General features: G+C 45.7%; 1 protein-coding gene across 2 annotated transcripts; it reads left to right on the top strand.

The window, feature by feature from the left end:
• Window positions 1–3895: 3895 nt before the first annotated feature.
• Window positions 3896–23939, top strand: LOC146176361 (uncharacterized). 2 transcript variants are annotated; one of them, XR_014701522.1, is made up of 4 exons: window positions 3938–4019; window positions 7057–7130; window positions 7520–7610; window positions 23332–23939. XR_014701522.1 is itself a non-coding variant. In XM_084582707.1 (3 exons), exons 1-3 carry the CDS (start codon window positions 4003–4005, stop codon window positions 23548–23550), a joined length of 327 nt encoding a protein of 108 aa, XP_084438833.1. In that variant the 5' UTR covers window positions 3896–4002; the 3' UTR covers window positions 23551–23939. The 2 variants fall into 2 exon arrangements, 1 of the variants encoding a protein (XP_084438833.1); XM_084582707.1 differs by lacking the exon at window positions 7057–7130 and having other exon boundaries at window positions 3896–4019.
• Window positions 23940–25526: the final 1587 nt, after the last annotated feature.

Here is a 25526-nt window from a genome sequence, read left to right as displayed (position 1 = left end):
GGAATCATTTCAGCCGAGATAACGGCGCAATTATTAGGGTAAACAACAGATGATATGCGGCAGGTGCGTAAAAAAGAATAGATTGTTTTTTTAAAAAGGGATTCCTACTTCTCTAGCATTCATGCAGGAACATAGAATCATATGAGAGATATATATGTATGTTCGTTGATCCCCTTAGTTACTGAGTAGGAATTGTAATAACTCTTCACAAAACAGTACTCACTTTAACCGGAAAGCCAACACTCAACCACGGAGAGTTTCAAATAGGATGCCACAGCTGAAATGCTTGTGATCAATACCTGGACCCTCAAGCGTTTTTTATTGCGTTTGTTACAAATGCACACCTGCAAGATGACTGGCCTTAAGGAATAGTCATTCTTCGGTTTTTAGTGAATAAACGTTGTTTCGATACCCTATTTCACTTTATTCTCAAGCTGACAGTTCAAAGTTTATGTACCTCCCTAGTGTTGTATTGACGTTTATTAAAAGTTGAATTAGCTGGGCCTCTCAAACCACTTCGTTGTACACAGTCCATGCAACCCGTATTTTTTTGTGCCCAGTTAAAAAGATAACGATGGTATCATCAGTAGGCTGAAACTAAGCCGGCAATAAATTCTTCAGTGTAATTAGTAGGCATAAAAAACTAATCACAGTAGTTCAAGAGCCCACCCAACAGCAGAGAAAACAACATAATAATAAAAGCTAAATATAACCTTAACAAAATATAAACGAGAAAAATAAACAGAAAATATCGACAATACATCATTTAGTAAATTCTCCCATATGAGCCTGGCAATAAAATAATAATACCAACATTGGCAAACATCATTAGTTTATAAAGAGAACGCAGATTGAAAATACTGGTCAACTTGCTAGACAATACTTTATCATTTAGAAGTATTTTTCCATGACAACTACGCCATGACCGCTTTAATTTTAACCAAAAGAAAATATTTATTACAGCGAATCCAAGACACTCAAGCTGATACACAAACGCCCCAAATTGACCATTCATTGATTTCATCACGATAGCTAAATCACTTATACACTTCAAAGCTTACATCAAAGTATAGTCAAAGTGCAAGCCTGTAGGACAATTCAGTAAATACTAAAATTAATTTGCCCGTTAAAGCTTTTATGCATTGAGAACAATACATAAATCAACAGCGATAATTACAGGCCTCTGCTTAAGACCGGAAATGGCGAAAATCACTTTGAATGACTGTTTTAAAAACAACTGGATTGTCATTGTCATCCCTATACTGTCATGATCATCACTATCGCTACTATCATCATTATCAGCTAAATGCACTGTAATTTTCTTCCTTATAACCACCATTGTCATTACCACATTTTGAAGTGTCGTTATCATCGCTACTATTACTATCACAATTATCACAGACTTCATCGTCTTTGTCACCGCTAGGATTGTCCTCACTCTTGATAACAATTACGATAGGTTCCTCACGAGCTCGGCGTGGCGCAGCGGTTTGAGCGCTCGACTGCTGATCCGAGGTATCGTTTTTGGATTTCAGATTTTTTTCTAAAGTTGTCGATCGTGCGAATATTTCCTGCGACAATTTCCACAGCCCATGAGCCTAGAAAGACTTTAACTTTAAAATAATTATAAGGGATCAGGGGAGGGCAATGCTTCACCCAAGATAGTCACAAACGGCAGCTCCATCCAAGAGAGCGGTAGGGCTAACGCATTCTTCCCAAATAATTTGCATATATTGTTCATAATTTTTTCTTTGTTTATTCTGTTTTATTTATAGCAAAATAATTTTCCTGAGAAACCATATCCATATAATGATTAAATTCATTTATACTCGTTATGGATCGGTTGACATGATTTTTGTTTGTTTTAAAAAAGTCAAGCTTTCTAGAGTCCAGCAAAATAACTTTCCGCCGACATCACCTCGTGGTTGTGTCACACACTGATGTTGTTCCCATTTCCAATAAAAAGTGCATTTAGGATATTTCACCGCCACTCAGCGGCCTGCCATGCTCTCTGCCTTTGTTCATTGGAAATTTATGCAAGCTTCAATAATTTAGATTAGGAGTCCTGCGTTAATACAGTTTGCGATATTTCAATATTAGTGTGATATAGACCAACACAAAGAGTTAACTAGTTTATGTTCCTGCGTGCCTTATTTCGGGCACCCGTATACAGATAAAGACGGTAATGATGTTCGCTATTTATGGTCCAGACTTTAAATAAAGAGAACTGTACGCCATGGCTGAATATACCTTACTGCGTTTAAAACTAGTGTTGGAATTTACCTGAACGATGAAGCTGTGATGATCTTTTACACGCAAATACTGATTATGCGTACAAGGTCAGTATACTGTGTGGTTGAATATAGTATATGTGAGGGGGGCCGATGTTTGGTAACTGCCTCTTAGTTTAAGGGAAACAGTAGAACACTGCGACTAGACCTCGCCCGGGAGGGGGAGGATAGGATAAAAAAAAGAGGTGCAATGAGAGAAGGAAACCAAAAAATGAGATTTACAAAAAAAAAAGCGTGAAGAGAGGTCGACAGATGTGAAAGGCGCACAGATAGATTAGCCGCGTGAAGTTTTAAACTGAAGTAAAACTTGTTGCTTGGCTAGTTGGTTCATTATCGTACGAGGAGACAGGAGTGCGTTGTCCGGTCTCCTCTCTTGTGTTTGTCTTTTTTTTTTGCGCTTAAGTTTAAAACCTAGCGAATACAATTGTACGCTCACCTATGGATTGCACAACATCCCGAGGCCCGCAACTATGCACAGGACAGACGGTTCTAAGATGAGTTGTATCGAAACAGATCGAATGCCAGCCGCCAACACGAGAATTTTAAACCTAAACCATGCTCGCTGGACTAACCGATCGTTGAGTTATTCAGTGCCAGCCTTTACTTGACACGTCAGAAGAGAGCTCTACATTGTCGTGCAATAAAAAAATGAGTTGCTCCTTTGCGTCCTGCTGACGGTCAATTCGTGAAAAAAAATACGATACGACACATAGGGAAGAAAAAAACGATGTACCGAACCTTAAATTAGATGCTCGTCTGTGAGCTGCACATTGCCAGTGCAAGGGCTTTTTGAACAATGTTCTACTGCAAGGCAGCCATCGCTGTTCAGCTCAAGTCGCATTCAGAAATTTATACCAACTATATGCTAAGAATATCCGCAATAAGCCCATGTACTCAATTGCCTTTTTCCGCTTTGAAATATAACGCGACAAATAATGAGTAGTATGTTGCTCTCACCGCGGTATTAAAATAAAAGGGACAATAGTCGATGTCAGCTTTATGCGCCTGTGGCTAGGTTACAGCCAAAACGTCTTTTATAAGTGTTTTTGAAGGTGGGAAAACATTGCTTCTGTTTCTGAACGTGTCTACAAAGGAGCCTAGAAATTACCCTGATAGAGATTTCCTGTGGGATCTCCAGACGTCTTTGCAGGGGTCCCGAATGAACGATTTGACGACGGCAACAATTCGGTATAAAGCAGCATTAGAAGCTGATAAACTCAAGAGAAAGTTGCATTGCAAGGGAAAAAATCAAATGATTCTTTAACCTCAAACGCAGATGTCATTTCAACATCAGGATGCATTCTATAGACTTCGAAATGATTTTGAGGGGTGACAGGAGGGCATAATTTTTTTCAAGTCAAGATATTTCTCCATATAGCTGAGCACACTGTTGCTATGCCAAAATCATATTCATCACACGAGCAACAAAGCAGGATTGCTGTGGATTATGTCTCCGAGTCCCCAATGCGATTCCCGTGTTGATCGTATTGTGTGGTGAATGATGTATCTCGTAAAGAATGAACACGCTCAGACTTCTGAACTATCCCAATTCGAAGTCTGCTTGATGAAATACGCGGAGAATGAAAAACAATCCGCGCGAGGAAAGCAATTGAACACGAATGCTAATCTCATAATGTGAGTGAGGTTGACTGTACAGCTGCAATCTAATGTATATATAGGTTTACAGAAACGATAAATTTCTGCTCTTAGCATGCGACGTAGGAAACGGTAAGTTCAACTATTCCACTGTTTTACACTTGGGCGTACCTCTCTCACAACATAGAGCTATTCGGTCATCAATGACTCATATGGCACAATTAAAATTTAAGCCGCACACTAAGTGGCATGTCGCTACTCCGTATTCCGATTTTTCGATTCGCGCCAATTTTGTAATTTGCACATACACCTATAAGATGGCGTTAAACCACAACCGGCTTCTTTAGGTTTTTCATCGTCAAGGACTAAAGTATGCCTTCACTATAGATACAGTGCTTCTCTACCGCCATTATGTCAGCGAATCTACGAGCATTTCTTAAGCCGGTACGGATGCTGAAGAGTACTTTCAAGACGCACGGACTTTCACAAAGTGTCTTTGCACTTCCACAAGCCCTCCTCCCTTCTAATTCCTCCATTCACTCAAGCAACTTTTGGACCGTGCAATATCAGATCTCCGCAAAAATTTATTTCGAAGCACCACGGATGTAAACCTTGTTAGCCGCCAACCCTTTCCAGTCAAGTACTTTAATGAACTGAATGTGCCTTAACAAAGAAATGCGTCGTCACGAATATCTGCCACGCTCCCTGAATGTCGTAAAAGCGGAGAGCTACTTCGAAGTACAAAGCGTGCTTAAAAAGTCAGTGCTCGGCTTGAACGTCAAAATGTGTCTAAATGCTAAAAATGCAAAGCAACGCCTGGAAAACGTTATATTAAAACGCTACGTCTGTTCGCATGCTTATTCGGATTCATCGATAATGTTGGAGGATGTTCGTGTATGTAACAAGGCGTGAATGAGTGCCTTGGGGAGTGTCAGAGGAAGCGGCAGGCTGAGGAGGGTGCTCCGCCCGGTAGCTGAGTTCTCGGGCTAGAGCATGAGCCTGTGCGTTCCCGCTGAGCGCCTCATGAGTTGGGGCCATATGAGAAGACGAGGTGTAGACGGTAAGGGGAGGGATCGGAGGATAGTGTGCGCCTGTCGCGATATACGACCTGCATCGAAGTTACGAATAGCCTGTTGGGAATTGCTAACGACTACTTTGGTGGAGGGGTCGGTCAGAGCTATCACGATGGCAACCTCTTCCGTGGTGGTAACAGTTGCGGCGATGAGGACGCTGCAGGCGTTGTGCCAGTTTCGGTGCGGTGCCAATGCAACTGCAACCATAGCGGGGCGACGGGGGTGGTGGGTGGCATCTGTGTATGTAACATCGGAGCGACCGGTAAAACGTTTGTGGAGTTGCCGGGCTCGGTCGGCTCTGCGCTCTGTATGATACTCTGGATGCATACGTTTGGGAAGCGGAGGTATACGAAGACTGAGCCTCTGCTCAGGCGTGAGGTCCATATATGTAGAAGTCGCCCTCAGAGGAGTGATTCCTACCTGGCTCAGTACTGCACGGCCCGCATGTGTCAACGAGAGGCGCTCATATTGGGAAGTTAGAGTCGCTTCAATCAGCTCGTCGACTGTGTTGGAGATTCCGAGTCTCATCAGTTTGGTGGTGGAAGTGGACATGGGTAGACCCAATGCTGTCCTGTATGCCTTGCGCAGTGATGCATCCAGTCGCTGCCGATCTGTTCGCGTGAGGCGAAGGTAAGGGGCAACGTACGCAATGCGCGTACAAACGAAGGGTGTCTATACTCCCCTGCACACCGGGAACTATCCCGGCGCGAGGCCGTCCATTGGCGCAAAATACAAACAGGAACCTTTCCAAACCCATGGCAATATAGCAAAATGTTCCCAAATCTTATTACACCTAGCTGCAAACACTGCTCCCAACCGGTCACATTCATTCACATGGTGTGGACATGTATACGACACAACGCAGACAACACAGCTACAGTGGATGCGTGGGAGTCCCTCCTGCGTACCACCGAGCTCGCCCAACAGCGCCAGCTCATTTTGAGCGCATTGGAAGCCGCAGAGTCCCAAGGGAACCCTGCTGACCTTCTCTAAGCAGTGCAACCAGTCTTTCGGCTGGTTCCCCTTCTTTGGGAGTAAATAAAGAGTGTATCATCATCATCATCATCGGATTCATCGAAACCCACTAGTGCACTTGGTGAAATCGGGCAATGTTCCGAAGACCATTGGGTCACAGCTTCATCTGTGCCTGCGTGTTTGAGAGTAATCGGCAGTTTTTTGCAGCCAGCGGTTTCTCTCGCTAAAGTCACCTATGCCTTGTTTCACAAAATATTGGAAGCACTAGGCTAGGCGAGAGCTATTCAAGTCAGATAGCCTAGCACGCACTCCATGGCTGTGTTCGGTCGCTCCTGATGTCTACAGCGGCCTACGATCGTAACAGCACATTTATAGGGCCCATGGGATACGAATTGGCTTATGTCGCCTTAAACCATTTAGTGCTGCCAAGAATTTGGGAAGTGGACTATACTTTATTTGGCAGCAATGAAATCGATTTAGTCTTGTTTACAGTGAAATGTAGAAGCACATGATGCATAAGCAGCCTAGCTCTTTTTCTATGTGGGTTGGAGGTATGTGGGTGCCTGAAGCGTCTAATATTTGCACCTTTCCGCCGTGTAAGCTAACTTGGTGGAAAGGCTAGTTTAAGGGGTAGGCCTGTGTCATGTCAATTTAAGGGGCATCTCTGGTGCGTCATAAAATGCTCTAAAAGCGAAATGAAATGAATATGGAGCCGTTCCAGAATTTCACCTGCAAACATTTACTCTGAGCTATCGCTCTTTCGGTCGAAAGGGCGTCTCCACAACCCACAGTTACACAAAATAGTATCGGAAAAGATATGCACGCGATTTCATTTCAAAAGGGTCACACAACCACTTTTGTGCCGACCATTTGGCTTCCCATTTATTGCCCACCTGCTAGTCAAGCTGAGGGGTACGTTGCGGTAGAAATTCAAACCGACGGCACATGCACCTTAGAAAGGATTAATAATCCACTGAGAAGCGAAATGTACCACGGCTTTTCTTCCTGAAAAATCAACTTAAACAAAAAGAATAAAATTATTCGTTCAACTAAAATGTGACTTTAAGGCGCCGTAACGTCTACAGTTAGGGAAATTACAGCATCCCCTCATTTTTTATTAGGAATTAACAAGGCAAATGTTCCTGGAAGAAAGAATGGCACCAATGTTAAAGACATTTGTGACTCTATGAATTTTGTAAGTATTAGCATTATGATTTCATTGATAACATGCAACCAGAGGTGTGCATTAATTAGATAGCTTCCACTTTCGTGGAAGTGATAAGAGCACGACCGTGGTTGTAGTGAAACCACACTACTTACTAAAGGTCATCATAAAGACGACTTCAAGTTGCACGCATATGAAGAAATTAGAGGTGCAATTCATGGCTACAGTCACTGAAGCCCTGACGTAATGCATTACCGCAAAAATGAACAGTGATTGGGGCTTTAGAATACAGCTGCACACGAAGATAATGTTGATTTATCAGGAAAATACACAGTACAGCTATTTTTACTGGCTTCCGTCTAATAACTATATATAGGAATCTGGATCCTATTAAGAAGACATTTCGTTTTTGTTTTCAGGCCAGGCCAAATGTTTCGGAAAACAAAAGATATGGTATCCGACAGTTTACTTTTTGTGGCTTTTTTTTGCTCTCTCTTCCCTTGCTTCGAGGTAAGAGTTCCTGTTGCATGGTGGCCAATACACGTATCATAGATGTCTGTGATGTTACATTACAACACGAAATTGTCTTTCCCGATCATTTCTTGCGTCTACGGCTATGAACGTAACTATATGCACAAGTGTTGACTCAAATTACATTGTCACGTTAACGTGCTTGAACTTCAAAAAAGCGGCGAACTCTTTTTAGGCTTAGCCACAGTGTATGTGCTGTGAAGGATGCTTGAAGCCTGGCTCCAATGAATTGCACCGAGAGAAATGGCAGCTCATTAAGAAATATAGTTTACTGCAGCGGTCCTGAAACACTTGAGCATTCTCCTCACATCTGGTGTGTCCTACGTTTCGTCCGCAGTGCCACAGGTACACAGCGGTAACAGCGCGTGCAGCTTTTCCGACGGCCTAGAGGGATGCTTGGGTGAATTGCTTGAGGAATGGGTCTTTGTCTCCACGCTGTGTCAAAGAATATAACGAAATATGGCCAATTCTACTGCGCTTATTTAATATAGCTGTTAAGGATTTATATACCATTGCGAAATAATGCTGAATGTTGTTTGACAAAAGGGCAAATATTAAAAATTACGACTACATTTACCTTTCAGTACCTGAGCTGCACTTCACTCTGGATGTTTGTTGTTCTATAGCCACGCGAACGAATGCGTATTGAAGTATGCATCATAGCGCAATGATGACGAGAGCGGTGTGCTACTAGGGCCATAGACAGTATGCGTTTCAAGGTTTGGGCCATCCGTATTTGCTGGAAAGACTCGATCATTTTTCTCAAACAATCGATATAAAAATGCATATAATACCCTGTTTTTCTCGAACCTCAATTACTGTCAAGTACTTTGGGGAATAGAATCTTTCTGTAACCTACAACGCATTCACTTCCTACAGAATAAGTACTGTCGGCACATGTGCAATAAACCACATGGATCCACTACTAGGAACCGTTTCTGCACATTTCATAATTAAGATATTTCACTTATATAAATACCGTCTCTCAATGAAATTGAAACTTGACGTACCGAACAATCTATCTAATCTTTAAACTCTGGCACTACACCACCGCGAAATTCCGCATTACCCATCGTGATCGCTAGAAGAAAGGGTCGTGCCTGTGACTCATCTAAGTTACGGAAAAAAGTTGTGTTATATATTGCCTTAAGTTTAAATGATTATTTGCGTCATAAATTTATACGCACTTTACTGTCAGGAAGGCAAATATTTTTACTGTTCTATGAGTGATGTGTAACCACACATTTCCTTTGTGTTGTGATGCTATAAACTTTCTGTTTTCTCATAGCACTAGTTTGCGTCATTCCTGCAATGTGTGCTATTTTTATGCAATATTTTTTTACATTATGAACCGGCTGCTTTTAACACGGCTGGATTACCTGGCGAGTCAAGCTTCCAAAGGGTGGACTTTAGCACTTCTAATTATATATATATATATATATATATATATATATATATATATATAAGATGAGGTAGGGGCGCACAAACGAAAACAAAGGTTTATTTCTGACGTTTCGGCCGGGGCCCGGCCTTCGTCAAGGGACCGACGTTCGGAAATAAACCTTTTTTTTCGTTTGTGCGCCCCTACCTCATCTTATACATACTTCTGGATCCTGGAAGACTTTTATGAAATATATATATACCGTATTTACTCGCATAATGATCGCACTTTTTTTTTTAAATACTGACGCAAATTTCGGGGTGCGATCATTACGCGGGGTAAATTTTCTACAAAAAATTTTTGAGCACCGAAAACGCAAACAAGTTGCAGGTCAGACGTCTTAGAACATATATCTCGATTACAACCAAAAATAAAAGCGGAGTAAGGCTTACCTTCGCAATAAACACGCACATTAAGCATCACATGGAGTGCACAATGCCCATTTATTTTTTTTTCGTCAGTACTCTAATGAAAGTCTGAATCCTCGCCATCCTCGCTTTCACTGCTGCACGACTCATCGGAAACGGCAGTGTCGTCGCTGGGAGCATCTTCAATATCCCACTGGAAGTCATCTTCCGTTCCATCCAAAGCATTAGATATGCCTGTCTTCTTAAAACTCTTAGCCACTACCTCGTAGGGGGCTCAGGGAAAGTCCATTCCGTCGCATAAAGCGAGTCGTCCAACCGGAGCTAGCGCGGAAATGCTTTGCGGCGATTCCCAGATTCCTGGCAGTTGTGCGCGCCTGTGTCTGTATCATTTCTAATGACTCTGCACAACCATCCTTGCGCAGGTCCCTCACGTATTCTAGGACCGCCTCCTCAACACAAGGGAACTTGCCTGTTTTGGGTCCACGGAAAGCCCGCCGTGTCTTGTTCGTAGCCATCAGCTTCTCGCGCTGCTTCTTCCAATACCGTATCCTCATTTCGTCCATGCCGAAATGCCTACCAGCAGCGCGGTTGCCATGCTCCAGTGCATAGTCGACAGCCTTGAGCTTGAACGCGGCGGTGTAACTGGCATACCGCCCCATGGTGAAATGGCGTAAACTCGCACAAAAACACAAAGCACGCTACGACGCTGCCGAATTGCAAAATGATCAACGCCGCAAAGCATGGAATCATGGGCGGCTCCATTACGATCATTACGCGAGTGCGATCATTATGCGAATATATATATATATATATATATATATATATATATATATATATATATATTGTAACGACGACAAAGAACAGAAAACGCTGCGGCATCGCCATCACCATCGCTTGTCTCCGGCGCCCATCTCTCGCGCTGAAGCTGTGCCCTGCGGCTGGCAATTCAACCCTGCTGTGCCCGAATTACTGGCAGCTCTGGACGTTCAAACCATCTATTAAATCCACATTTCACTTGGTGGAGGTCAATCTGAGGTTCCCTGTGCCCATCTCGCCCTGGAACTTCGCAGCAGAACGTTGACTACCCCAATGACGGAGCCGACTTCATTGCACCTACCTCCGCCCGTCACCTGCACAGGTGCGCTTCGTCAACGGGACCCCGCTACCTTCAGTGGAAGCAGCGATGACGACGTCGACGATTGGCTGACCACTTTCGAACGGGTCAGCCGTCACAATAACTGGGACGACAATCGTAAGCTCAATAATGTCATCTTTTACTTGAGCGACGTCGCTAATCTGTGGTTTCGAAACCACTAGTCGGACTTTACCACCTGGGCGAATTTCAAGACCAAATGTTCTGATGTCTTTGGCCTCCCCGCCGTCCGAAAACTCCGCGCGGAACAGCGTCCTCGGTTGCGACTGCAGCTGCCCGGTGAAACATTCACCAGTTACATTGAGGACATTGTTGATCTGTGTCGTCGCGTTGACCCGACCATGACCGAGGCCGTTAAGATACGTCATGTGCTCACAGGAATTGATGACGGCGCTTTCAACATGCTCATAGCGAAAGGCCCCACTACGGTCAAGGAAATCTACGACCTCTGTCAAAGCTACAACGAGCTCCGGAAAGAGCGTGTTTTGATTCACCAGCCTCATGCATCACTCGCTGGACTAGCTGGGCAGAGGGAGTCATCTAGCCTCTCTGAAGACATCAAGGCTTTTGTACTCCAGGAGGTCGCGCGACAACTGTCCCTGCAGCCATATGTTAAAGAGTCGTCACCAACTGGCCTTGTTCCGGAGCTTCGCCGTGCAATCCAGCAGCATGTGTCTGAAGTCATCCCTAATCCTGTTCCTCAATCAGCTCCGGTCGCACCCTCAATGCCGTTCCCCACGCCCACAATTTCACCGTCCGGCGTTGCGCCACTGAGCTACGCTCCAGCATTCGCTCCGGCTCCTCCTCAAGTACTGCGTCGCATGTACGTCGAAGTCACTTCAAGTCCACCTCCTGAGCCAGCATATGCCTATGCTTCGCCCCCCATGCGGTCGGCACCAACAGCTTTTGCTCCCCCCTTGCTTAAGACACGATCTCAATGGCGCACTTCAGACAACAGGCCTATTTGCTACCACTGCGGCATCCTTGGGCACTCTAAGCGCCACTGCCGGCGCCGAATAAATAGGGCATTTTCTGCACGGCCTGCACCACCTTATTTGGCCCCCCAGTTCCCAGTCCCATCGGGTCCTCCAACAGCACCCCCTGATCCTCCGGACTTCCTCCCTCGTCGTTCGCCATCACCACTTCGCCGCTCCATTTCGCCAATGCGCCGACGACTCGCTACCCAGCCGGAAAACTAACTGCCGCAATTCGCGAGGCACGAACTGCGTATTCGACAGAATTTCAAAGTCCTCGTCTTAATCCCGCAAATGTTATTCCTGTCATCGTTGAAGGTGTTCGTACTCTTGCGGTCGTCGACACCGGTGCCGCTGTATCAGTTCTCAGCCAAAAACTCTGCCGCTCCATCCGAAAGGTGACTACGCCTCTCGAGGGACTATCGCTTCGTACCGCATCCGCTCAAAGTATACAGCCGACAGCTGTCTGCACTGCTCGCGTCGTCATTGCTGTAGCCCTGTACATCATCGAATTCGTCGTCCTCCCCACATGTTCTCATGACGTCATTCTCGGCTGGGATTTCCTGTCCCAGCATCATGCTATCATTGACTGCGCCAGTCCTCAAGTAGAGCTCATTGAATCGAGTGATGCACCGTCTGATGCCCTGCTCCACGAGCCGCGTCCTCGTTTTGCGGCCAAACTCCTCGTAGCTCATGACACAACCATCCCACCCATTAGCGCTGTTCTGGTTCCCCTCACTGCCTCTTTTACTACCGCCGCGACAGTCCTCTTTGTGCCCTCTAACGTTGTCTGCCGCCGCCGCCACTTACCGCTGCCGTTTGCCGTCCTTGACATGAACAACGGCGCTAGCACACTTCTGGTAGCCAATCCTCTTGCGTCTCCCGCTATGTTGATCGAAGGGGCGTGCCTTGGCCGCATCGAGCCCGTGGACCTTCTGTTCGCCTTTGATGATGAGTCATTCCCTGTTTGCCAAGTTGACGCCTTGGCCCCAAATCGTGTGGCTTCCGATCCGCTCCAGCGGGACCTTTTTGACCATTCTGTGGACAGCGCTCTAGAGCCGTGCCACCGCTAGCAACTTTTTGACCTTCTACACCAATTCCGCTCCTCCTTCGACATCCCGCAATCTTCCTTGGGCCGCACGACTACCGTTTCCCACCTCATCGACACTGGTGCTCATCCACCTCTCCATCAGCTGCCATATCGTGTGTCCCCGACTGAGCGCCGTGTTATTGCCCAACAAGTCGATGACATGCTGCAACGCGGAGTAATTAGAGAATCCTGTATCCCATGGTCTCCTGTGGTCCTAGTTAAAAAGAAGGATGGCTCTATACGATTTTGTGTTGATTATCGCCGCCTAAACAAAATTACTCGTCGTGATGTGTACCCCCTCCCACGAATCGACGATGCTCTAGACTGCTTGCAAGGCGCAGAATTCTTTTCCTCACTCGATTTACGCTCCGGGTATTGGCAGGTACCCATGGCAGAGGCGGATCGTGCTAAGTCCGCCTTTATTACTCCAGACGGACTATACGAATTTAATGTTATGCCATTCGGACTCTGTAACGCCCCAGCCACATTTGAAAAAATGATGGACACTGTACTGCGCGGCCTGAAATGGAACATCTGTTTATGCTACCTCGATGATATCGTCGTCTTTTCAACCGACTTCCCGACCCACCTGACTCGACTTCGCCAGGTCTTCACTTGCCTAACCCGCGCAGGTCTACAACTGAACCTCAAAAAGTTGCGCTTCGGTGCCCGCCAGCTCACAATACTCGGACATGTTGTGTGTAAAGATGGAGTTCTTCCTGATCCTGAGAAGCTGCGCGCCGTCGCTGACTTTCCGAAACCGACCACTTTGAAACAACTGCGAAGTTTCGTGGGCCTCTGCTCGTACTTTAGTCGTTTTGTTCGGAATTTCGCAACCATCATAGCCCCCCTACACAGCTCTTGAAAGGCACCCCTAACCTCTCCTCTTGGTCGCCAGCATGCGATGATGCATTCGCGACACTGCGCAATGATCTGACGTCACCGCCAATCCTTCGCCATTACGACCCTACTGCACCTACAGACCTTCACACCGATGCCAGTGGTGTCGGCCTCGGCACCGTCCTCGCCCAGCGCAAGCCTGGTTTCTCCGAATACGTTGTCGCCTACGCAAGCTGTGCTCTTACCAAAGCCGAGTCCAACTACTCCGTTACTGAAAAAGAGTGCTTAGCAATCGTGCGGGCTGTAACGAGGTTCCGCCCTTACTTATACGGCCACTCCTTCGAGGTAGTTACAGATCATCACGCTCTCTGCTCGCTCGCGTCTCTCAAGGATCCGTCTGGCCGTCTCGGGCGCTGGGCTCTCAGGCTTCAGGAATACGACATCCGTATAGTGTGCCGATCTGGCCGCAAGCACTCTGACGCCGACGCTCTTTCTCGGTCACCGGTGCGCTCGCCTAACTCATCGTCCCCTCCTCAAGCATCCTTGTCAGCACTCACCATTGAGGATATGCCTTTCGAGCAACGACAAGATCCTTGGGTTTCTAACCTGCTAGATATCCTTGGCACTATTTCCGCGGCTGCGCATCCTTGGGCATTCCGCCGACAGGCCTCCCATTTCACCATTCAGGACGGCCTTCTCTACCGAAGGAACTACAACTCAAACGGCGGAACTTGGCTTCTTGTCATTCCGCGCCACCTTCGCTCCGAGGTTTGTGCCCACCATCACACCGACCCGCAAAGCGCTCATGCCGGCGTCCTGAAAACCTATGATCGAATTTGTCAGAGGTACTACTGGCGGGGAATGTACAATTTCGTATGGCGCTAGATTCGCTCTTGTACCGTCTCTCAACAACGCAAGATTTCTCGCCACCGCGCTGGCCCTCTCCAGCCTTTATCGTGTCCAGCTCGCCCGTTTGATCGCGTGGGAATTGACCTTTATGGTCCGCTACCATGCAGTGCCGCTGGTAATCGATGGGTCATCGTCGCCGTCGACCACCTGACCCGTTACGCCGAGACTGCTGCACTTCCCGGGGCGACAGCCCATTTTCTTCTGCACCACTTCATTCTTCGACACGGCGCCCCTCGCGAGCTACTGAGTGATAGAGGTTGTATCTTTCTTTCCGAAGTAGTCCAAGAGCTCCTGTCATCTTGCAAATCGATATATCGGGCTACAACTGCGTACCACCCGCAAACAAACAGCCTCACGGAGCGCTTCAACCGTACGCTTGGGGACATGCTCACAATGTATGTTACATCTGAATCTGGAAGCTCCAACTGGGACCAGGTACTGTCATTCGTAACGTTCGCGTACAACACTGCCACCTAAGCAACAACTGGTTTTTCGCCCTTCTTTCTCTTATACGGCCGTGAACCACCTTGTACTCTGGACACAATTTTGCCATATCATCCAGATACCTCTGAGTACAGTGCTTTGTCAGCTATTGTACTAAAAGCCGAGGAATGGCGTCAGCTAGCTCGCACGTTTACCTCAAACACTCAAGGCTATCGCAAAGATCAGCATGATAGCGATACCCCTGCTCCCACGTTCCTGGCCGACAGCTTCGTCTGGCTATGCGTTCCTGCCACCAACAAACTAGAAACCAAATACCACGGACCTTATCGCGTCTTGGAACGCACATCCCCCGTGAACTACGTCATCGAGCCAGTGACCCCTTCTTCCGACCACCGCCGTCGCGGCCGCGAGGTTGTCCACGTTAGCCGCCTCAAGCCATATTACAACCCTCTGGTCGTCGATTTCTGCCTGAGTCGCCAGGATGGCGACTTCTTCACGTGGGGGAAATGCAAAGAAGACAAAGAACAGAAAACGCTGCGGCATCGCCATCACCATCGCTTGTCTCCGGCGCCCATCTCTCGCGCTGAAGCTGTGCCCTGCGGCTGGCAATTCGACCCTGCTGTGCCCGAATTACTGGCAGCGCTAGACATTAAAACCATCTATTAAATCCATATATATATATATATATATATATATATATATATATATGTGAAAAATAAAGATTTGATTGATGTGTTCATAACTTGGGACCCATTTTCAGTGGATAAAAAAAAGAAGCTATTTTTTACAATAACGCGTGATTGTGCTGTTTCTCAGGAAGCTTATTGATACGTGTTCTGCTACTTTTAGTCAAGCTACGATTTGAAAGTCCTACAATATGACAACGTCGTTTAAGAAAGGCACCACCCGCCGCAGTCCGTGAGCGCCATTGTCGTCAAGAAGCAAAAGAATACGACGCTACCCTTCTAGAATGAGGACCTTACGCACGAACTTGTTGACTCCGAAGCAAATGTGACTGCATTTCAGCCCACTGCTACATACGGTTCTGCCAGAAATCAATGCAGACATTAAAAGAATAGTAATGTTCTCTCCTGTGTGTTGAGGTGTCCTTTCGTTGATAGGAGCGGTTTCTGAGAACGCGCTCAGAAACGGTGGCCATCAACATAGCACAAAAGGTTTGTGGTTTGGGGGGTTTAACGTCCCAAAGCAACTCAGGCTATGAGAGACGCTGTAGTGGAGGAATTCGGAAATTTCGACCACCTGGGGTTTTTTAACGTGCATTGACATTGCACAGCACACTGGCTCCTTGCTTTTCGCCTCTATCGAAAAGCTGCCGCCGAGGCCGGGATTCGATCCTGCGTCCTTAGGAACAGTAGTCGAGCGCCGTAACCACTGCGCCACCCCGGCGGGACCTTAGCACATAAGGCATCTATTTGCTTGCCTTGAATACGATGCAACACACACAAACACACTATATGGCTATTACGTTGTATGCTGCAACATACTGGGACTACCGTGCACGGTACTCTTGAGGCTAGCAAGCCGTTAAAATCCGGGTCAGATGCGCACGACTGCCCGTTAATACGCGGAGTCTTCGGGCACCCGCGGGAGCCTCAAACAACGCGACTGCTCGCAGTCGCTACTCGTTCAAACTCGAGTTTTCTCTCCTCCGGATTGTAGCCCCCAACGCGGAGCGCGCTCTCCCTGTGCTTTACGAGCCGTGTCACTCGTGTAAGTTTTACGTTCACGCAGGAGACAGAGAGACCATCGTTATCTCCCCACTGGTCATTGCCCTCCGCTAGCAATGTTTGGTCTTGCGGGTTCTTCCCAGATGATTCCGTTTTTTTTTTTGGAAAGCAGCAGATACATGCGAAACCGGGGAGCGATATAGTAATATATAATTGGTTCACAGAAAGGGAAAGGCGCAGTATTTGTCACACTTGCTCTCTGGATACCTGAACTGCGCTGTAAGAGAAGGGAGGAAGGTGGGAGTGAAAGGAAAGGGTGAAAGTGGAAAGGGAGAAAGAGGAGCCGTAGTGGAGGACTACGGGGTAATTTCGACCACCTGGAGATCTTTAATGTGCGCTGACATCGCACAGCACACGGACGCCACTTCGTTTCACCACCATCGAAACGAAGCCGCCATGTAGTCGGGCGTCTTATCACTGCACCACAACGTGCGAAACCGGGGAGCGATATGCATTCCCACCGTTCCGGTGGTCTGTCTCCAGAGCGACATGGATGTTGTATATAGCCTGGAATGAGCGCATTGGGGCCCGCTCTACGGGGGAAAGGGGGGATATCCCAGTGCCTAGGTATCGACATCACTGCAGCTCCCCTCTCCCCCGCAAAAGTCCATTGAGGCCTCCTTAACCTCATGACGGGCCTTAAAATCAAGTGATAAAGGCAACCAGGCACATAAAACAACGAAAAGCGAAAGACGACACGTGCCTTATGTGACACAGTAAAATGCGCATAAGATGTATACCATGCTTAACCCTGTTAAAATCAAAGCTTCACTGCGGCAACGGTACATAACTAAATTACATCGGGTGTAAACTAAAGTTCCCTTCGTCGTGTCCTTTTGTGTTGACCGCTGCAGGCCAGGAGCTACTTCACGCATTGCATGCGCACACAGTCGTATAACACACGCGAGCACCAGTCTGAACGCCAGTGCCTGAAGTGGTCCTGTCCTATTCCCATTTCAGGAATCTACAACACCAGAGTTACCGACACCAGAAAAACCACATGATTGACCTGTCTTGCTGCCTGATAACTCCAGAAGCTATCTCAGTAATCTTGTATCCCTTGCAGCTTGCATATGCTGGATGTTCTGTGTCGCCTGCATTTCCTCCGTGATTTACTTCGTGGCTTGGAAGAAGCACATTCTCCTGCGCAAAACTGTAGGTTGCAGTCGGTCCAGAATGGTTCTCGCCATCAAGAAATTCCTTGTTGCACTCTTTAGTCTGTTCTATGAAAAAGCTAGGCCTCTTTGCCCCTGGTCTTAGTACATCCGACACTACTTTGTTGTGGAGGCCATCGGTTGATTCAGGTCGCTTTCACGTGTCTACATGACAGGCAAATGTCCCATTTTTGCTGGTTTGCCTGAACCCAGAATGGGGCTCGCTAGTCGGGTCAGACGTCAAATTCAATTTCAACAATTTTTATCTAGCTCCCTGGGAAACTGTGGACGCTTTGGTGAACCGACTTTCAGAGTTAGGCGCAATATAGATATTCAGTTTTCCTCTATGACTACCATTTCAGGTCCCAATTGTAGTGCAGTTTCTGCTATGTCCCTGCCACACAAGCTTTTCGTGTTACTCATTTCAGAGCGCGGTGCTCGGATTGGTTATCTGTCAGTTGCGCAAGTAGTAGACGGAAGCATCCATTGCCCGAGGCGATTATACGCTTCTTGTTAACCTCGCAGCTTAGGTTAACGTGACTCTTTTCTATCCCTGAGATTGGAGTGCAAAATCAAACTATGCTGTGCTTTGAACCTGGGACGGTTATTCTGCAGGGTTGTTTGGTTTTCTGACCTCGAAGTTGTCATCCCTTTTTCACAACCCCGATTCGGGCAAAACTTCCGTACCGCCTATTGTCCCGGCTTCGCAATCAATTCTTTTTACATCATAGCTTGCCGCGGCCTCTACCTCCGCAAGTCTCACGAGGAGCTCGAGGGGCCGCGTTTTCTTAAACGCGATCGCTAGCGCTACTAACACATTCTGTCCAGCACATGTGCTGTTTTGAGAGGCAATGGTGCTGCCTCCCCGTTTTACTGTCCTCCCAGTCTCGAGAATTCGGCCCACTCTGGCGATGAGAAATTTGCAAAATAAAGGAGCAGAAGTGGACTACTCACCTGAAAGCTCCTATGATTTTTCGTCTGCTCTGAACAAGGAGCTGCCGACCATTCCTACTGGACCGCACGTTCCTTGACCTTGTCGATCCTGCCAACTGCTCCTCTCTTTCTGGTCACCGCCGTCAACTTCTTCTGCAGAAATCAAGCTGACGTCCATGATCCTGTCGGCTGCGCCAATAATATTCTCTTCAATGTTTGGGGTGTGCGTTTGTGGATGGGAGCGGCTTCCAGGAAAGCACTCAGCATACGATGCAGTTCAATGTAGCACAAAAGCGTGTATTCGCTTGCCTTCAATACAATGTAACACGCGCGAAAACACTTTATAGGTATTGCGCTGTACGAAGCAACGTAGTGGTCGTACCGCGCACGGTACGCTCAAGGTTCGCAAACCGTTAAAACTGCGGCCAGGCTCGCACGACTGCCCGTACATACGCGGAGCCCTCCAGCGACCGCCGGAGCTTCAAGCAATGCGACTGCTCGTAATCGCGGCTCCGTTCAAACTTTTTCCTCCCCGCCGAAGCGCAGCTCCAACGCGCAACGCGCCCTTCTGTGCTTTATGAGTTGTGTCACTCGTGTACGTTTTACTGACTCGGGGGAGACAGCTGAGACCATAGCCTCTCTCCACGGGCTCATTGTCTGCCGCTAGCAATGTTTGGTTTGGCATACTCTTCCGAGAAGACTCTGTTTTTCGGAAAGCAGGAGACACATGCAAAACCGGATAGCGGCGCATTCCCACCGTACCGGTGGTCTGTCTCCGTAACAACACGGCTGTTGTATATAGGCTGCGAGTGTGTGCATCAGGGCCTGCTTCGTGGGGGACCGGGGGGTGTTACCCAGTGCCGAGGTGCCGACATCACTACAAGCAGCAAAAAGAGAGGAGGCGGAACCTGTCTATATATGTCTGTGTGCTCTTCACGGGGGCAGGAGGAATAAAAGAGCCAATAAAAACACTTTAGCGTGAATATATCTAAATATGAGGGCGCGTGAGGCACGGGTAAAAATGATTTAATAATGGGCGTTCCCGGATGAAATGAGAGGACATCTGCAGATACCCTAGCCCGCGAATGACGTGCAACGCTAAAAACAGTCAATGTCGAGGAAAGGTTCCAACATCAACATGATTCCAACCATTTACAAGTAGAACAATAATGCCATCCTTACTTATCAGCATTTGGAGTTCGAGGGGTGCTAGAAATGTCCACAAAGCTACTGTTACTGTAACTACCTATTAGTTAACATATGGAATTACGCGGTCTTTTCTTAACTTGCGCAATAAATGAATTATGATAGCCAGTAGCCTTGCATTACCTAATCACTGCATTACATTCCACAGCCGATGTTCTAATATTTTACTATATTTCAAAGCCAATATTCCACGGCCATGACGTCGAGATTGCACGAGAGGAAAAAAGTGACATGCCCTGACCTAGCAGCCAGAATTACAATGGCACAGCTGTTTGTATGAGTTGTGATACCGCGCAACAGTTTAAAATGGTAGTTGCCCTTAATGGGAGGAGTTCCTCGTTCGAGAGTTTGGCTCGCAGTATTTTCAGATCTTGTTTTGTTAAATTTACTGAAAATAAATACATTGATCAATAATGAAATGGTTACTTCACAAACATGGGGCACCATAATTTAACAACTCCTATCCTCTCGTTCAGGGCACATTATTCCAGCACACATTATAGCTCGATCAGCTTCATTTTCAATTATCATTGATCGAGAGTTTTAAGTGAAATTATACGCTTGCAATTGTAGAAAATATAAACAGTGTGTGAATGTTTCCTGAGTACAGTAATTGATTCCTTGACTTTGCACTGACGCCCTTTTAGAATAAAATATACATTGAATAAAATATGATTTTCTAGCGGAGTAACGACATTTGTTGTGGTTAAGCTTGTAAAAATACAACTTTCGTTTCTGTTTAAGTTAAATATATATTTACCGGCAACTGAAAATCGAAATAACCTTGAACTATTTCGATAAAAGGACCTTGTCATATTTCGTGGCAACGAGCAAGTATTGAAAAATTTGCCATGCATGTGCACTCAGTACCGGCGGTATTTCGAAGCCCTCATGGTTACGTAGTCCGAGGGAGAGGAGAAGCAAACTAGAAGTTATTCCTGATCTGTAGACCGCTCCTAACTCACGACCGCGACAAATCTCTCTGCGGTCCAGGTGCCCACTGATCTATACTGCTTGCTTGGCGTGGACTGTCAGCCTTAGCTGGTTGGATGGATGAGTTTCTCTGAGTGTGTGCTCCTGAGGAGAATAAGATGAATTGCATTGCAGGCGGATGAGGGAAAGCGCACAAATATTGTGGTAGATCAGCTGTGGATGCTTGGAAATTGATGCGGCGAGAAGTCATTTGATATAACAATGCGGTGAACACATACTATACTTTCCATCGTGTCCGGGAACACGGCTTTTCTACATTCATGTTCTCTGAAGCATAGAATGAAGTACTACTTTGTTCGTCCGATATAGAACCAAATGTCCTAGCCGCTCGGTCGTAGATAAGTTCGACTTTACTTACATATCTCAATATTCAAAAGAGCTCCGACAATGAGAAACGCTTCAATGAAGTGGTCGCAAATATTTGAGACGCCTGTTGTCTTTAACGTGCGCCGTCATCACACAGTAAACTGGCGTTTTGCGTTTCGCGTAAATTGAAACTAGGCTTCGCGATATAGAAGAGCGAGAAACAATAGTGCGGCGTCTGTATCACTGCTTTAAATACTAGGTCTGCAAGGAAGAAGCATAAACTGATCGGAGAGTTAGTCATACTGTTCTATTATGACAAATCATTAACCACTGTGGTTGCAGCTCCATCTCATCAATAGTCCTCACGCCTTTGAGTTGCCTGACCTGTAGGCATGTAACGGATACGAAATATTCGGATGTAGATGCATTGGATTTTATGCGAGGGACCGCGTCTGGATATGAACGTCGTGGGATGAGTTGTATGCTTGTTGAAAGCTGCCAGAAGGCATGCAAGGCTTCGTTTTCGGGGTGCAGCATCTCTAGTCGACACTTTAGGCGGTCGTATCGGCCGGCTGAAGTTTTATAATGAAAAAAAAAAACAATATATGTGCCACTAGCAACACAATCCAGTGTGGTCCAACGTGTGGAAGGATGAACACGTAAAAAGAAGTGAGGGAAAGAGGTCAAGAAATTTGTATTGCCGCCATATTTTGAGGGTGGATCCTGTAAAAATTAAAGCTGGAGTGAGCAGAAAAAAACGTCAACTTGGATAGCTTTGGAATCGCACGCAGAAAATCCAGATTATCGGATAGGCAGACTACCCACAGGCAATTAAGTCGTTTTTTCCGTTATTGACACACCGGACGCAAAGCTCGTTAGTCGGTCCGAGCTGTGTATAAATGTTTACACGGTGATTGGTTGATGCAGTCACATCAGTGACAGATAGGAACTATTATAATTAGTGAAAGGAATTTCAGGTGGTAGTTGCGTTTCAATCATGATCTTTCCATAGCCCAGAACTATCCGTTAATGCGATAGTAGGAAATATTGCTTATTGATATATGCACTATTATTTGGAATGGACCATGAATGCTTTCGCGTTGACGGCACTTGAGCTGTCTTAACTGCCCTGTTTAAATTGTATCATTGCGCACATATTTCGAATCAGTTTGAATTATTTTTAGGAGTTAGGCTGTAGCACCTGATATTTCGTTTATAGAATGGTTTAGGTAAGGGGATGCATATATAAAGGTCTAGATAAAGGCTAGGGAAAAAAGACATTTGTTTTTAGCGGCTTACTTTTAACACTGTATCGTAATCTGTGCTCACTAATACTGTTTACTTAGTACATAGCTTTCTTTGCTTTACCGATCTTGAAAAATATGCTTTGTTGGACAAAATGTTTCACATCATTTTATGCACCATTTTTCTTGATGCCCGCGCACGTTACCGAGATCTTGGTGCCATTACAACGCGTTTGATAGCAGCTTCTTTTTGAGAAGTGCACTATTCTGGCTTTAGAAAAAGGCAGGAAACGTGGGTAACTGAGCAATCTTTATAATTTTTGTTGTGAAATAGACAAAAACGAATATATCGGTTCCGGTTCTTCCTTTGCTATATTCTCTGTTTAATATGGGATATTAGAGGGGTCTAAGTTTTCATAGTGTAAGCACATTTGCTCTTCAAGTGAACAGTAACCAAAGCAACGAAAGAAGGTGGCCTGGTTGACGCTATTATCCAGATCTGTGTTGGTTGGTTGCCTTTAAGCTGGTTCCCTTATGCTGTAGTCAATTTCTCGCCTTCCGAAATTTCGAAGATGCAAATTTTCTTAATGGCCATGTCCTGCAGTATACTCAGTATTTGTTGCGATGGCAAAGCTTGGGGAAAATCCGCGGTAAACCGATACGATGAATAATGTGCACATATTTGTGACATATTCGAGCCTCTACCCAAACATTTATTCAGTGCGTCATCATTGCTCACACCTAGAATAAGATACTGAAACGCGTTCTTTCGCTAAGTAGACGTATCTAATTCTTGCTTTATTATGACTTTCATAGTCGCCACAGTGATTATTGTTTCATCTGTTTCAGTATTCAACAGTCATCTCAAACACTGTTTGTTTTTTTTTTATTTTGCAGGCCTCAGGTTGTGATTCTGATGAAATAGAAGTCCAGTGTCCTTGGTGGGGAAAGAGGCCAGAATTTCCTTGCGAAGGCGTTCAACCAAGACCCTGCGAACCAAATAAGAACACGTGTGCATGTCCAAATAACACAGTGCGGCGAAAAGACCGATCATGTGTGGATTCTTCGTTGTGCATAAGACCACCACCAAGACAGATACGAAAAGGAAGAGACTAGAGCGGTTGTTGAACATTACAGGTGGCATGTCACATGTCCAGTAGCATTTCGCAGCTATTCTTTAGACTGCAATATATTTAAATCTTTTAGAGCAAATATAAGAGCAATAATAAACTGTCTCTAAAGGAAACTAGGGGCGGAAGTAAAAGAGATATATGAAGATGGTACTATGCCATCTATGAATTTCTCCAACAATCCACCCGCATATCGCAGTTTCCTCAACACGCTCAAGATCTTGAATGAGTCGAAAAATAAATTACTAAAGCAATTTTTTCCCTAAATATAGCAGAGTAGCTTTCCGAATATTATTTCCGCAGTACACAAATATTTTGTTTTGTTTAATATTCACATTGTGGATTGCGCATACACATTAAAAATTTAGACACATGCTTCCTTATTATATATCGTGAGTCCGCAAAATGCCGGGCTTCATTGTGTACATGTCCTTTACTTCTCCTTTAGCTTCAACGCGAGCAGGCAAAAGGTATTGATACCTCATTGCATCAATCAAGCCTGAACTTTAGCTGCAAGATATTAGCTGAACAATTCCAGGGGTGCTCTTAGTATCCTTACATGCGGTAAGAAAAAAATCTAATTCGGGTCTCCATCGCAACTTTGCTTCGACGAAGTCTTACAGATATAGGTACCGCTGTTGGAACGCCACCGACTATGCACGGCATCATTCATGAAATACGCTGATTTTTGTATATTAAAATATTTAGAACTCCATCGGATCTATGTTGAAGCCGTCAGTGTACTCTGACATGGTGTCTTCGTATTCACTGTGGATGAAATGGTGCCCATCGGTACACTCCTTATCTGATGGATACTGTTCTTGTATGAGTCCTACCTGTAGGATAACAGTAGTAAGGTTGAAAGCTGGGCGAGTTGAATCTGGTTCATTTTGATATGGCTGTAGGATATGGCTGGGTTTACATTTAATATTGATGCTTTATACTGGCATCTGGACATGTTTCTAGCTCATATTTATTTTGATGTATTAGCTATGGCGTTATAGGTTCGTAGTGACATATTTTCCTTAGGTCTATTGTCCTTAGGGTTAGGAAATTTGTTTTAGATCTAGAGAAAATTGTCTTTAGATTTAAGGACTTGTCACTAGATTTAGGAACATTTGTTTTTAAGTGCGACGTGACATCCGTTCGGACATTTCGTTCACAGATTTCGTTCACAGGATTCTATCACGTAGACATATAAAGTTCATTTGAACTTGCGTCTTCGCAGCGGACAGTATTATAGGCTCTCTACCGAGCGGATTACGAGGCCTAAGTCTTTAAAGCCCAGCCGTGGGATCAAAATGTTGACGATGCTTTTCTGAAAAGGCGGTTAAGTGTTGGGAAAATTACCAAACCTGGGCAGCCCAGCTTTACGTAAAGTTGGCAGCTACCAGCTAGAATAAATTGCTGCTGGGGCTATCATCAGCATCATGATACCTAACATCAGTGAGTAGCAAACCCCTTTCATATATCTGTGGAAACAACCGCGCGTTGTGCCTAATGCAGAATCCGAGTCTGATTTATCTCGTCTGTTCACGTGGCTTTTCTTGAGGCTTGTTACGCTTGTATTGCTCAGAACACAGCCAATCAAGTTATCTTTTATAAGGATTGTGTGCCTAGTCAACGCGGCATGCTTCTTTATTTAAGGTAGAATATTACCTCAGCGTAAGCGTCAACGATGTTATGGCCTTGTTGGATTACGAAAAATAAATGGGCATGGAGCAAATTTATAGCTAAATTTAGAAGACCTTTTTCCTGACTTGTAACAGACTATGCTCGAACAGACGGCAAGCGTACAATTTGGAAGCAGCATATTAGGTGGGCAGTTAAGAGAGATGTTGAGCTGGCCACTGATGGCAAAAAACCGAGTTAACAGAAGGAACATCAAAGAGGTCTTTGTCCTGAAGTTCACGTAAGCTGGTTGTAGCTACCCCTGAATTGTTAACTAAAACGCATTGCTCT

The sequence above is a fragment of the Amblyomma maculatum genome, chromosome 10, assembly GCF_055883805.1.
Source record: "Amblyomma maculatum isolate TAMU_Amacu chromosome 10, ASM5588380v1, whole genome shotgun sequence".
NCBI classification, from domain to species: domain Eukaryota; kingdom Metazoa; phylum Arthropoda; class Arachnida; order Ixodida; family Ixodidae; genus Amblyomma; species Amblyomma maculatum.
The sequence above is the reverse complement of the archived record's forward strand: the minus strand, read 5'-3'. Positions and strand labels throughout refer to the sequence as shown.